Raw genomic sequence first — 15,068 nt, 5'->3', positions numbered from 1 at the left:
TCTTAACTTGGATCATTGATATCGCGTTATTTGCAGAAACGTGCCGAAATGAAACATCACCAAGCTGCTTAGATTTCCTCAGCGGAAATGGCCTCGCACTCGCCATGTACAAAGAGCAGTCTTTGTTCCGCTGTAAAACACCTTCAATAGTAGAAAACGTAGAGCTCCACAGATTAAATGAATATATCTCAGGATGTTATAAAGTCTGGGATCCTACATGCAAAAATAGTATAATCTACCCAGGCGAACCCTGTGATCCTAACGGTCTCTGTCCCACAGAACGTCAGAGCATTCGTCCCGCTGACGTCACCACTTCGCCCCTGTTGTCACTAAACGTTTCTAATAGTGTTTTGACAGCAGCTAGAACCTTCTATCAGTTGACAGACTTGAAAGAAGGGAACGATGCTCACTCTGTACCCATGACAGAAACGCCAGAGAATCTGGAGACGTTCTCTCCTCAAACCGTTACCATGGCATCGGGCACGGTGATTGGGTCAGTAGTTGGAGTGACAGTTTTCCTCTTTGGTTTGGGGTTAGCTGTGTATTGTGCATTGGCTAGAAAACAACCTAATAACTCTGATGTATCACTTGGTCACGCAAACAACATGGTGGCTGGCCAACTTGTAAACAACGTTTCTTACAATCAAGCTACCGCCGGTCAGAACACTCAGGCTGATGATCAGGAGGGTTGCAGCGATACTCCAGAATTGGATTCCTGCATGTACGAAACTATACCTGACACAATTGAACCTTACGAAACGTCGCCTTGTGTTTTTGATGTACCCCAATATCATCTTGGGGATGTTGAAACTGCAGGCAAGACCATTCATAAGAAAGAAGACGGTATCACTACTTTAACTGGTCCAGGTGCACAGGCTTGTGATCATACCGGCCGCAATGGGGGAGTTTCCGATGACGATAGAGTTGATAGTAAGTCGCCCAAATTATACAATGATCAGTCATTCATGGAAAAAACTATACCCAACGCAATCGAACCCCCTGCAAAGGCACGTGATGTTTTGGACGTTTATCAGAGTGAAAACACCGGTCACAGTGGAGAGGGTTCCGATACGTACGGAATGGATGACATTGAGCCGTGCGCTCGTTCATCTGTCTATTCATCAGGGGAGGTGAAGCAAAACACACCGACCTTATATTCCCAAAACTCCGAATGATGTTTTAAAGCTACCATGAACGAATGTTTGTTCATGGGTGGATGCAGTAGGACCAAAAATTACATTCTTATTGTAAAGTATTCTCTTTTTTTCACATCGATGTGATGGAACGAAGTCAATCTCATCCAAAGTTAGAATGGTATCATAGATGATACAACGTGATGTTTTAGGGTTGTGTATGTGTATGTATGTAATAATCAGCTTGTATTTTACAAAGCCTTAATTGTAATGCATATATGATGCTGTTTCAACGACTGCAGATGCAGAAACCAGTGGATGATGATGATGAATGTATATCATGTGCAATACAGATTGTATTACATCACACATGTCTGTATTACGAGAATGAAATGACCAGCAAAGGTTTCATTACCAACATGTACATAGTAATTAGTTGAGCACATTGTAGTTGCCGATTCAACAATTGTGTTTAGTGGAACGACAGGTAAACACTGTGTTGTTGTATTGCAATTTGTTGTATTGTATTATATTGTAATCAGATCCAGGTGCACATGAGCTTTTCAAATCATAATTTCTCTTCGCGATAGGATTAAGATGTAGTATTCTGAAAATGGCGTTTGGCTCAATGGACATGTAAAATAGCAAGAATATCCATTTGTCTAAAAGCTTTCGGACATACCATTGGACAAGTTTAGGGGTTTAATACAAGACTGCAGTACTATACGTTAAACTGAATAAACATTCGTGCACGTACAGATTGGTCTACTGTTATTAGTCACGCACGCTAGAGAAACAGACAGTAAGATCACTTTAACATAATCTTCCCACGCACAGAAGTGATTAGTAACAGCACCGTGAATTCTCTGGCAGCAAAAAAGGTTAGTTCACACTACATCTCCAACCACCCACGTACTGAAACAGTAGCTGGGTTTACACATGCGTTTTCGGAGTCGACTCCAAGTTGCTGACTCTATTCGGAGTGGACTCGGAGTCGACTTGGAGCCGATGAGTCGACTCCAAGTACCTGCTAAGATAGAGTATGTATACGTCATGTATTGATGACGAAGTTTATAGGTATAAACTTCTGAAGGTGCGACAGGAAACCAAGTAGGATAATTGAGAAATAGTTTCTGACCATTCCTATCAACTTTTGCGTCGAAGACCCCACAAAACAAGTATTTCATATATATATAGTAGACAAGCACTTTTAAAGTCAAGATTTGACCAGTCCAGCCGTGCTCACTTGTACCTATAAAGTTCTACACAGTGTCCGGTATAGCATGCTACGGCTACGTAACCATCCGGGGTGAGCGCGAGTCCGTGAGGAGCGCCTCTCGTCGTGGTCACGGTTCGCAGGTAGGTCCCGTCCGGCCCGAACACCTGCACGCGGCCGTCCGCTTTGTTCGCCACGATGACGTTACCTGCCGGGTCTAGCGTCACACCTGTCGGGCCGTTCAACTCCCCCCGGTTCGGTCCCCGCTTGCCGAAACTGAACTTCAGGTTGCCCTCAAGGTCAAACACGACGACCTTGTGCGCACGGTTGTCCGTGACGAACATCAGACCACGTGACTGGTCAACCGCGATGAACCATGGGTCCTGCAGCTGCCCCTTGCCGATCTCACGGATGAGGCTCCCGTCAGGCTGCAGGAGGAGACACGACTTCTGCTGCTTGTCTGCCGCCACCATGCGGCCGTCCTGCAGAACTGCAACTCCAAGCGGGTGTCGCAGGTATTCAGGATTGAACGTTGCCAAAAGTTTCCCCTCCTGGGAGTATTTTCTGATGCCATAGCTTTCACCGAATGACGTCACGAACAGGTTGCCGCTGGAGTCCGTGCCTGTTCCGAACAGCCCGTCGCTGTCTATCGGGAAGCATTTCAGCACGTTTCCACGCCCTGCATCGAACACCTGCACACGCCTGTTCACCTGTTCCAGCACTACAACGTTACCGTTCCCATCGATTGCCACATCTAGTGGCTTTTTCAGCTGCCCCTCCTCATTACCCTCACTTCCTATAGTTATGACAGCGCTTTCTCTACTTCGCACGACGACATCAAACGGACTGCCAGCCACATCCCTATCCTTGACCTTGACCTCTAACCTATGCCTCCCCGTCACCTCTGGAGTGTACAGGATTTCCCACACACGCCCTTCGTCCTTTGCCCGCAGCTGTGTTGGTACCGCCGTGTTTCCCGCCGGACCCGTCAGACACGCCGAGACGGCTTCCCGACTCACCGCGACTGCCTGGCCCTCCTCATCTGAAGTCATAAGCACCGACGTGCACTCAAGTCCGACCACTGGCGTCTTCGTCACGACCCGGCACTTCGAGACGTCAACATTCACCGTCGTGCTCACGATCCCCAAGCTTTCAACGTCTTTCTTAAAGTCCGCCACGCTTACTTTCTCCGAGAACTGGACTTTGTCTTGTTCCGGCTTCAGGTTGACTTGCTCCAGAAGCAAACCTTCGACCGTCCTCTGCGCCTGCTCTCCGATCTCCACAATGTGCATCTCGTTCTCGTAATCCACGGCCTGTCGACAGAATGTCCGCGCGCTCGCGAGCCTGGAGAATCCCGACTCCACCGCTGCTTTCTGCGACTCCAAGGTCCTCCCGATGCCGCGGTACGTCGCGTCAATCTGACTCAGGATCTCCCTCTCACGCTTCTGCAGGAGGTCCGCGAGATGCTGGAAGTATGAGGTTGCTTGGTTGACCGATTCTATTCTTGAGCTGTCTAATTTCATCATCTCCTTGTCGAATTCCTTAAGAGCATCCTGCATTTCTTTAAGACGTGGATCCACATGACTGAGGAGTTGTCTCAGCTTGTCTTTCTTGTTGTCGGCTATGCTGCTAACTTCAACCGGATTGTGATCATTGCCCGGTCGATGGTCGACCACGGTACATGCCGTACAAACCAAAGCGTTACAGCTCTCACAGTAAAAGACCAATTCTTGGTTCTTGTGTTTGTGGCAGTGACGTTTACGCTGGAATTTACTCACGTCTTTCTCCGCCTTGAGAACCTCTGCGGGGACGACTTCGTGCTCTTTCGTACCCGGGAGTTTCCAGTGGACGGTCGTACAGGAGTCGCACATCCAGGCAGCGCAGTCGACACACCACGACTTGTCCCCATCCTGCCCTCCCTCGCACACCTGGCACGGCACACCTGGCCCCGCCCCTTTCTTCACGGCCGCGAAGTCCAGCAGGTTGTTGACGTAGAAGTTGGTCTTGAGTCCGTCCACACCTTGGTCTGGTAGACTGACCTGCGTGCGGCAGGTTGGACACTCCAGCGGCTGTTGTTTGGTGGCCCATTCTTGCAGACACTCCCTACAAAATGTGTGCAGACATGGCAGGACTCTCGGATCTCTGAAATGTAGCATACAAAGTGGACACGTCAATACCTGCTCGTCCAAGTCACCACTTGTCATTTTACTCGCCATCTTGACACTAATAGTAGAACGATTGCAAGAACAGATCAGATTCACGTTTACTGGCGACTTAACTGCGAGGCTGTTCGTGGGATCTCTGTCCAACACGGATGTTGACGTGTCGGAAGGCTGTGTATACATGTATATGTGGCTGGCATGATTCCATTGGTGAACGTGTTATTTTGACTCAAAACATCCTTATTGCTGTAACGTTACGTATCTACATGACGGTTTATTCTAGTGGCATACACTGTGTTCTGGACAATTCCAGAACACAGTGTATACCGCTAGAATAAACCGTCATATAGATATGTACATTCGCTCACTTTTTCTGTCATGGAGCAATATACAGTACTAGGACTTTCTGTAAAGGAAATTCTGAAGCATTGTTTAGTTGTTCTGATAATTGGTATTAAATTCTGCTGTAGTTTGTTGACACAGTATCCGTATTGTATCTCTAGCAGTACACCTAAGTATATGGCATACTTTGATGCCTCGTGTATATATTTCAATGGCTTGGCGGCTTGAGCTCAGACTACGTATATACTCATTGCACTTGACAGGGTATCTCTCTTCCCATTCTAATGTGTGTGTACGTGTGTGTTCTCTGCTACGGGGAAATACGCTGAATTGATGATGAAATATACAACACATCGTCGCAAATATATTACTGGGAAAAATAATCGAGGCAAAAACTGACATCAGGTAGTTATAACTTGTCGTAGATGTTACCCCCGGCTTATTTTGGTGATATTTTGGCGGTAATGTTCTAACAGGTAGACTCGAAAGAGACATACGAAATGCTTCAAAATCACACGCATAACACAAGCCACCCAATGTCATTAACGTTTAGTACTTTAATAGATTCTTCTTGCTCAAGAGGATTACGCAATCACAGGCTTTATTGTGGCAATGTGAAGTAGTGGGTTTAATTTCACAAAAGTGGAATGAGAATTCTTCCATAATAATCTCGTCTGTATTAATGATTATTAGAAAATCGATAAGAATTTGATTGATCATGATTCGATTGATGAGTTTCTGAACCCATCCATGATCCAACCGTCGCCTGGGAACGAGTCGATCACGTGACTGTTGTTGTTGTTGGGAACGAGAGGTCTATTCCGTAGTCCAAGATGGCGGCGCTCATTCCAAACTCGGCCTGTTGCTGTTGATGTAACGTCGCCGTCGCCATTCACAAAACTATCGGCAACTTTACCCCGCAAACCTGCTCGTGGTCGAGAACGCGTTCGTGTCAAGCTTCAGACTGGACGGCCCTGACGAGCGGACCATGCCGTGCGAGTCGGGAAGCGAGGGCGAGGGGGGAGCGGGGCCGACCACCGAGTCCGGCTCGGGAAGAGGCGACCCGGACACCGAGCTGCTAGTGGTCCCCGACCCGGTAGTTATGAGTAAGAGGTACCCTCTACACTACAGCGTCTTCCAGGGTGATATCAAGAGGGTGTCTGCACTCCTTAGAACCTGCGATGTGACGGAGCAAGACGTACACGGTAAGATGTTAACGATGTTGTTTCGTAAGAGGGGAGGGGCCGGGTTTGGTCGTGCCTGAAGCGCTAGGCGTAAACTTACTTTAAACAATATGGTATACTATTAATTAAAGTATGGTGTGTGTAGCTTTCACTAACTACAGTTACCAAAAGCTGCGCACACACAAGTAAGCAAATTATATGACTCTCAGTATTAAAGATCGTCCCATCCGAAATCTATCATGCATCAGTCATGTGCTGTCAAAACTTTGTAAACATGCAACTTACAAATTATACAAAATACGTGGGCGTGTGCCCGTACGGGCTGCATGATACGTTGGCAAGGTCTGTGTTTCGTAAAAACGTCTGACAAGGAGTAAGATAACTCTTTATAAAGTTTTGGCATCATAAAACATGCAAACGATGAAAGTTTGGCATGATATTAAACACAAAAATCTGGAGCCTCCAGAGATTGTCATATGATTTTTTATTTCTATTTATTTTATAATATTCACTAATTCAGTCAGTAATGATGAAGTTAACTAGAAACATATAGGTATGAAGCTGATGTGTTATACCAATGGGCAGTTAGGCCGACTGTACAATACAAATACAGATAATATCAATCCTTATAAAGATCATGATTAATTCTCCTACCAAGAACTTGATTATCATTAATCTGATTAGAATTCTATGTGAATCTACAACATGTAATAGTGAAAGGTTGAGATTCAGGTATATATATGTTTGGGATATCATCATAGAAAGAAAACAACATGAATGTTTTCTCTGTTTTTATCGTTGGGTAAAAAAAAAGTAAAAGCCAGTGGCACGACTCAAAATAATATCAATCTCTGAGTCAGTTAACCTCCCTGATGGGAAGATCCTATTGTGATACCACACTGGTATGCAGACAGTATCTTAATACCCTGCATCCTGGATTAGGTAAGTAATCTACAGATAAATCCCTCGCAACTGCAGAGATCATTGCGTGCCTGCTACGTTGATGGTACTGTTGGCAAATATAGATACTGAAAAACGAGGAATGTAGAAGATTTAAATCATGTGTTTTTTGTAGACTGGGCCCCTTGAAAAACAACTCGACAGAGCTAAATGGGGCCACCCAGCTATCTAAAAATTCAATACATAGATAAATAAATAAGTAGATATTTAAGATAGAATAAACAATAATTGAATGAAGGTTCAGCTCATCTTTCCAATTGATACTTTTATTGATTAGACTTTAGGAGAATTAAGGCACACATAGAAAACAGAATGGCTGTCAGTACAGAAAAATGATTAAGATAATACTCAGATGCAAGTTAACACCAAGAGTATATATTTAGAGGGGATTTATAAATATCTTTTACTACGCTATCATCCCTCATCAGTAAAACATCTATATACCTGGAGCTACATAGTTTCTGTTTTTACCTTTTGTTTAGCCTGTCACCCTCTAAACTCTAGCTTTCTTATCTAATGATAACATTTATGCTGTATATATAGGAATCGCACATCAAAATCACCCATCATCAGTCCTATCTTATCAGAACAAGGAGATAAACAGATATAAGTTGACAATCTAATTTTCCTTACCGTCTCACATGCAGTGGTAATATTTTTTAAGTCTGTCCAGCGTAGTGTCTTGTAAGTTGTAGTGTTGAAGTAAAGCAGACGTCCATTACTAGTAACGATATTGTCCTGAGTGCAGCCGGTCCCCAGAGGATCATTAGCCAGGAGACATTTTCCTCTCACTCAGCAGATTTAGGCCAATCTATACTGAACAGGCAGCTGCAGTCAGTGCCAATCTGTGTCAAAATCTTAGTCGTTCTGATTGTCTCGCGAGCTCGGTAGTGTAAAAATGAAACACCAGTCAGGACTCTACCCTGAAATTCAGCGCAAGTTAGTGCTACAGACATAGATTGGGAGGGGGAAACATGGCCAAGAACAAGCAAATATTGATGAACTTAAGCAAAATTGAATTTTGACATTGACCAGGTGGCGCAGAGATCGTTAATGGGTAGTGCAGCACCATTCTTCCATAGGTTAAGCCCCTATCTCACTAGCCTGAGTGCTATCCTTTTTAGCTTCCGTCCGCTACCCTAGCTCCGCTGTGCTACCAAAGCTCCGCTGGCGTGGAGTGGAGCTTGGGTAGCGTACGGAAGCTAAAAAGGCTACTATCTCACTGGACTTGCTGGGGGACTCGATGCGACCGAGTGATTTGACAGTGCGTGAATTTCATTGATAAAAACAAATCATTTTACGCTTTGTGTGTTTTGTTGGCTTTTGGTTGTACTTCTACATTTTGCATGATATTCCTATCATAAAGTCAAGAACAACACAAATCAAATTTAACATCATATTTATACAACATACCAAATTAGGAACAGGCATGTTTATGAGCATACTTGGTATATAAAAAATTGAATATCAGTACCTGGTTTATTTTTCAAAGCAGATTTTATTACAGAAGTACAATACACCAGGTGAGATGGAATTTGGAAAAAAATTATCCTTATTTGGATAAAAGAAAATATCAAGATGAAAGATATGAAAATTTAGTCTGTATGTTTTCATTACGACTGATCAGTTTTACCTTTCTTTTCCTGCAGGAAACACAGCTCTGCATCTGGCTGTCATGCTGGGCAAGAAAGGTGAGTTCTGCCTTGCTGCAATTCCACCCAAATTCTCTAGGTGGGGCTGGGAACATGTCTAGTGAAGTTTGGATCCTTAAAAGTTTCTGGCTACTTTGATTGTCAAACATAATAGGGCCCGAAACACATTGACAAGTTCAAAATCTCTACGCTTATAGAAGTGAAAAATTTGGAGTCATGTTTACATGTTATTTTGGGTCAATTTAAGTAAATTGAATGCATGCAGGACACTTTCTCATCTAGAAGTTTTTTCCTGAAAAAAGTTGTGTTTGTTAAAGCTCGTGAAGGCTTAAAAGTGAGCTATGTTATCTTACCTTATTCCAGAGTGTGTGCATCTGCTGTTGGCCCATGGTGCACCTGTGCGTGTGAAGAACGCTGCAGGCTGGAACCCGCTGGCGGAAGCCATCAGTTACGGAGACAGGCAAACCAGTAAGAACTGTGGTCTAACCACTTAACCCTCAGCCTGCTAAGGGTCACACTTCCTGATATAACCTTCTCCTCTTCTTAACCCTTAAGCTTCCAAGTAAAAATCAAAAATGTTTTTATGGCCTTAACGTCCCTAACTTCCGGGCTTCGAGCGCTACACGCACGCAAAGCTGATTTCTTCTGGGGAATACCCTATCCCGGTTATAACCGGGCCCAGCACACAAGGCATGTTTCTGTATTCTTTAAACCAGGACTGGCAGCTTAAGGGTTAAAAGAAAGTGAACCCACTGTTGCTATCTTGAGCCCTGAAACATTTAAGTTGTATAATTCTACTATAATGCTTATCTTATAGACACATATTTAGTTGGCTTTTGAGTAATTTGATGATTATGTGGTAATAAGTGTTCCCAGGAAGCATTGGCCCTTGTTATGTTGATGAAGGTTAGACATCCAGGTAATAAGATACACAAGATAATAGTTACTCAAGCAACTGGATGTATTTTGCGTATGGTCAGACATTACAGTTACCTTTACCTTTGGCCAGTGACTGAGCCTCTGGTAAAAGGTAGTGGATGCTATCTGAAACATCGGAACGTTTACAAAATCTATCCAGTTGTTTATCCTTTTCCATTAGTCACTGACAAAAGATAGTGGATGCTGTCTGAACTGACTGTTTCAAAATTTATCCAGTTGCTTGAGTAACTGTTTTTTGGTGTCTTGTGCAGTACCACATGTGTTCACTAGGTGTCTCTTCTGCCCCCCAGTCACCTCCCTGCTGAGGAAGCTGAAGCAGCAGTCCAGGCAGACTCTGGAGGAGAAGCGGCCGGAGCTTCTACAGGCACTTCAGGAGGTATATAGGGTCAACGTCTTACCCTCTTCTTCTTCTTAGATATTCTCAAGAAACCTGGCTTAGGTATAACTGATAATTATGATTGATCAATCTCATTGTTTGCAAAGAAATGAAATATCATCACCCTTTTATAAAGTTCCTCTTTCAGTACATATTGTCATTCTTACTTTCAGCCAGGTTCTCTACTAGGGGTTCAGGTTCTCTTTAACTTTGTTTCAGTTTCAATATGTTTCTTTAATTAAGGTGTTTTTGTTTCATTTGTTCCCCATCAAATGTAATATATTAGATGGCAATTGTAGATAAGTTTTGCCATTGACAAATGTTTCATTGTGTGTACAGCTGGGAGATTTCTACCTGGAGCTGAAGTGGGATTTCCACAGCTGGGGTGAGTTCAAGTGGTCATTTTTCTCTTATATACATGATTGTACAGTGTTTTCCTTGTTGTATAGGAAAGCATTATATTTTAGCTGTATTCTGTGTTTTTTGACCATATAGAAATACAATGTTATGTATGTCATCAGAGCAATTTAAATGGAGAAAATTGTTTTTGAATCAAGAGATTTCTTTTTGACAATACCGGGTAACATCATTTTTTAGTTGTGAAATTATGCTAATCCCACCTCCCAATGACATACATATAGTCCTGGCATACTCTCCCATTGTAAGATGTAGAATTTGAGACTAACAGAATGTGTTTCTTATGTGTTCCAGTTCCTCTTGTCTCCAGAATACTGCCCTCAGACACATGCAGAATATACAAGAGTGGTGTCTGCATAAGGTTGGTTGTAACAAGTAATGTGATTGGTTGACAGCCATATATTTTGAGCAATGAAGTGTGCTTTTGCTCCCAGGCTTTGTAGTTGCAATTGGTCCTCAGCTACATGTATAGTTATTAGGCAATATTGTGTAATAATATATCAAATTCACCTACTTATGCCATACATTATATAGTTTTTTTATCACATCTGTACAATATATGACATTAAGCTTTGGTTGAAGCTCCCTAACTAAGAGTCCTTGTCCACAATGTAACAACTATTCAAGCATTTTATTCTTGTAGTAGGAACTTAACATAGACAGATGAACTATTGTTGCACATTGTAGTTCAAAAGAATGAAGATGTTTATGGGAAGCAGATTAGAATAGACATATATGATATATGTAAAAGTTATGAATAAGATCAAGTGCATATAGTTTTATAAGCATATCTACAAAGGTTTACATGATCAAGTGCATATAGCCTTAATATATATATTGAGCATATCTGCTTGTATCTAGGGCTATGGTGTTACACTTAGAAACACAGTTCCTGTTGAGTTCCCCCCGTTATTGGTAGCAGTGCACGTGTAGTTTCCCGTGTCCCAGACCAGCGTTGGTCTGATCTGTAGGTACATCGCTCCGTCTGCATCTGGACCGACACGAACTCTTGAACTGTCGTCTTCCTCGTTAAGCACGATCCCATCCTGATTGGTCCACTCGAGTTGCGGAGTCGGGCATCCCTCCGCCTCGCACTTGTACACCACGCTGTATCCACTCCTCACAAAGTAGTCCCCAGGGTAGATGGACACGACCGGCGGTTCCTCCCCGAGAAATATCCTCGGAACGTCCCAGAGGTTCATCCCGCGAAGCCTCAGCGGCGTCGAGCACTGAACGTCGATCTCCGTACGGTCGTATCTTAGCAACAGCCACTCGCGGAAGAACACCATGTTACAGTCGCAGTGCCAGAGGTTGTCTCCCAGCCAGGTCTTGTTGAACTTGCCGTAGTGCTGGATCTGGTAGCTCATCGTCGTGAGGCGGTTGTCGCGCAGGTCCAGCTTTGTGAGGTCCTTCAGTTCCACGTAGAGCTCGGTCACACTGGGGCCTATCATGTTGTGGTCGAGATACAACACAGAAATCTTACTGAAGAGTCCAAAAGCTCCTTCGACAGTGTCTAAGACATTATGGCTGAGGTAGAGTTCGGAAAGTTTGGGGAAGTCGCGGAAGGTCCATCCGATGCTGTCGATGTTGTTGTAGCTGAGGTTGAGTCTCCATATCATGTTGTCATCAAGGAAGGCATTGCCGATGTTCTGTATGACGTTGTGTTGGAGGTAGAGCTCTCGTAACTTTGGGTGCTGCTTGAACACTGACTTGATGTCGCTGATGTTGTTGTGACTGAGGTCGATGATTTGGAGCTCTTTGTTCCTGTAGATGCCTTTGTCGAGGTACTCTATGTTGTTGTGGTGTAAGTACAGCTCCTTCAGCAGCTCGAGGTGCGTAAAAGATGAGTGGATTGAAGCGATTCTGTTGTGACTGAGGTCCAACTGTTGTAACAGTTTATTCTGATCCAGTACATATTTCACACTTTTGATTCTGTTGCTGCTTAGGTTTAAACTTTTCAGATCTAGCAGTTCATTGAAGCAGTCATCAACATCAGTAATGTCATTGTGACTTAGGTCCAACCTCTCCACCATACCAATTCTGTTAAAGGCTCCTCTTATGTCTGTGATTCTGTTGTGTTGTAGGTTAATTTCCTTTACTTCCTGCATTTTCGAAAAAGCTCTGGCGATGTCCACAATGCTGTTGTGCCCTGCGTAAAGCGACACCAAATGTGGCGTCTTCGAAAACTCTCTGTCCAGCGATGAGATGTTGTTGTGTGATATGTCCAAACCTTGCAGCTTGGGAACTTTTCCAAGTTCTCTAGCTAGTGTTGTCAGCTTGTTGTGTTGTAGGTATAACCATTGCAGGTTCGTCAGACCAGTTAAGGTGTTATTGATCTTCTGGATAGAGTTGTGTTCCAGATGTAACTCTCTGAGCTCGCTGAGTTCTGTGAAAAGCCTTATGATGGAAACGAGCGGGTTGTGACTGAGATCCAGTCTTGTGAGTTTCCTATTGTTTGTGAAGGCATCGATGGCCATGACAATTATGTTGTGGTCAAGACTGAGAGCTTCCAGGTTGACGAGGTTGGAGAAGGTTTTAGAGATGATACCAATGCGATTGTTTCCCAGGTCGAGCCAGCGTAACTTCGGCAGCTTGTCGAGTGTGTTCTGGATGTCCCTGATCTTGTTGTGACTCAAGTCGAGTGACTCAAGCTGTTCCTGGTCCCGAAACACGTTTTCTATGGAGTAGATGCGGTTTCGTGCCAGGGTTAGAGTTTTCAGGTTTGAGAGACTGTGAAAGCCATTCCTGAGGAAGGTCAGGGCGTTGTTGTGCAGGTAAAGGAACTTGAGCTTCACCATGTAGTTGAGCTCCCATGAGACGAACTGGATTTGGTTGTGGCTCAGGTCCAGTAGTTCAACCTTCTTGTTCTGATGCAAGCTGTAGTTGAGGTGGGCGATGTCGTTGTGACTCAGATCCAGGTGGACAAGTTCTCTTAGACTCTGGAAGGCCGACACCGTAGATCGGATCCTGTTCTCCTGTAGCAGCAGCCATTTTAGATTCTCAAGGTCGCGGAATGCATCACCGAGATGCTGGATCTGGTTACTCTGAAGGTCGAGGTATTCCAGCTTGTTTAGCCCCCGGAACTGCCGGGTTAGGGCCCACAGGAGGTTGTTGGCAAGAAGGAGCTCCTTCAAGTTGATCAAGTAGTTCAGGGATCCTTGGATCTCGGTGATCTGGTTATTGCTAAGATCCAGAGATTCCATACTGTCCAGATCTCCAAACGCACCCCGGATCGTTCGGATTTGGTTGTTCCGAAGGTTGAGGTCAACAAGCTTGTGGAGTCCTTGAAACGCCTTTGTTGCCATACGGATGAAATTGTTTCCCAAGTCCAACTCCTGAAGTTTTTGGTTTGCTCGAAAGAGGCCATTTATACGTACGATTCGGTTGTTACTCAAATCCAGTCGCCATAGTTGCTTCAGCGATGTGAATGCCCTGTTGTGGACAACCCTCAGTTCATTGTTGTTCAGAAACAACTGCTGTAACTGCACTAAACCTGCAAAGGCTTCAGCACTGATGACTTTTATTTGGTTATGCCCCAGATCTAAGTTCTTTAGCACCTTCTGGTTGGCAAATGCTGTACCGAGGTCTGTAATGTTGTTGTAACGGAGGTACAATGTCTCAAGTTTTGTCAGATTCCTGAAGGCCATTTTGATGGAGCTGATCCTGTTGTTTTTCAGATTAAGCCAGGTGATGTTTTTGGTCTTGTGAAACGCGGTCTCCACATTTCTGAGTCGGTTATACTGTAGATGAAGCACTTCCAACGCTCTGACGTCTCCAAGGATTTCCTCGATGTTCACGAGAAAGTTCCTGGTGAGGTCAAGAACCTTGAGCTTGGTCAGGCCGTAGAACCCGCGCTTCTGTATCACAGAAATGGCGCTGTCCTTCAGCGAAAGGTAACGCAAGTGCCGGAAACTGCGCAGCTCTCCGGACCGAATCCCTCCCATGGTGAACCCGATCAGTTCCAGCCAGTTCGCTTGCGTGGGGAGGTCGTCGGGTGTGTCCAGGAACCCCCACCCATGGCAACTAGCGCCTGGCCCCCACTCGGAGTCTGTGTCTAACCCACAGTCACATAGCAGCGGGCAAAACTCAAATGTTTCTTCCCGTGCTGGAATCGTTGAAACTTGGTTGAAAGATAACAGTGTGAGATACAGGAAAGGAAACATCCTGTTGGAAAGTCCTTTGTAGCAATTTCTACAGATGTACTATGTAGTTTTGGTGCTGTTTAAACAGGTGGTCCTCTTCAGTGAGATGCAGTGCCCCCTAGGGTCCAGACCAGTACTGCATCCAGGATCGTGTTGCAGTCAAAAGGCAGAATGGATATTGTTGCATCATTGTCACCAGTTCTGAAAATAGCATTTTTAACATAATTAGCAAACAAACCAACATAGGTGAATTCTGTAATCTCCTTTGGATAATATTACAGTTATGCGTTTGAAATATTACTTACAATATTCACACACTTTGAAATTAGATAAATAAATAGGCACTGTATTGACTATCAGACTTTGTGCATGTTTCAGGTAGAAATAGAGTGATTTAATTAGCTTCTTGAGGTGATGAGATGTTAATGATAAGTTGGTGGAAATTCTTTTGCGGACAAGGAATGAGAGGGTGGTATTAACTTTAACTCTACATGAGGGATGTCACTAAGATTTCCTGTATAAATGCATTGCCATCTTGATATTTG

General features: G+C 44.1%; 3 protein-coding genes across 4 annotated transcripts in view; 1 reads left to right on the top strand and 2 right to left on the bottom strand.

Annotated features, from left to right (window-relative positions):
- Positions 1–2,038: 2,038 nt before the first annotated feature.
- Positions 2,039–4,562, bottom strand: LOC136445471 (tripartite motif-containing protein 2-like). Its single transcript, XM_066443515.1, has one exon. It carries the CDS (start codon positions 4,551–4,553, stop codon positions 2,376–2,378), a length of 2,178 nt encoding a protein of 725 aa, XP_066299612.1. The 5' UTR covers positions 4,554–4,562; the 3' UTR covers positions 2,039–2,375.
- A 1,101-nt stretch (positions 4,563–5,663) lies between these two features.
- The window catches only part of LOC136444388 (ankyrin repeat domain-containing protein 13C-like), a 57,387-nt gene continuing 47,982 nt past the window's right edge, over positions 5,664–15,068 (top strand). For both annotated transcript variants that reach the window (XM_066441917.1, XM_066441916.1), the window contains exons 1-6: positions 5,664–6,058; positions 8,647–8,688; positions 9,013–9,117; positions 9,879–9,964; positions 10,304–10,349; positions 10,676–10,742. In XM_066441917.1, the coding sequence (XP_066298014.1) occupies positions 5,842–6,058; positions 8,647–8,688; positions 9,013–9,117; positions 9,879–9,964; positions 10,304–10,349; positions 10,676–10,742 (563 nt within the window). In that variant the 5' untranslated portion in view covers positions 5,664–5,841. The remainder of the gene's footprint in view (positions 6,059–8,646; positions 8,689–9,012; positions 9,118–9,878; positions 9,965–10,303; positions 10,350–10,675; positions 10,743–15,068) is intronic.
- LOC136444384 (protein artichoke-like) lies at positions 10,994–14,718 on the bottom strand. Its single transcript, XM_066441913.1, has one exon. It carries the CDS (start codon positions 14,542–14,544, stop codon positions 11,245–11,247), a length of 3,300 nt encoding a protein of 1,099 aa, XP_066298010.1. The 5' UTR covers positions 14,545–14,718; the 3' UTR covers positions 10,994–11,244.

This window comes from Branchiostoma lanceolatum, chromosome 11 (genome assembly GCF_035083965.1).
Source record: "Branchiostoma lanceolatum isolate klBraLanc5 chromosome 11, klBraLanc5.hap2, whole genome shotgun sequence".
NCBI lineage: Eukaryota > Metazoa > Chordata > Leptocardii > Amphioxiformes > Branchiostomatidae > Branchiostoma > Branchiostoma lanceolatum.
Note: the sequence above shows the minus strand (reverse complement) of the source record. Positions and strands in the feature narration are given on the sequence as shown.

What these genes read in the sequence shown, in the direction of transcription:
- LOC136444384 (XM_066441913.1), bottom strand. Translation starts at nt 14,544, where the DNA reads ATGTTTCCTTTCCTGTATCTCACACTGTTATCTTTCAACCAAGTTTCA.
- LOC136445471 (XM_066443515.1), bottom strand. Translation starts at nt 4,553, where the DNA reads ATGACAAGTGGTGACTTGGACGAGCAGGTATTGACGTGTCCACTTTGT.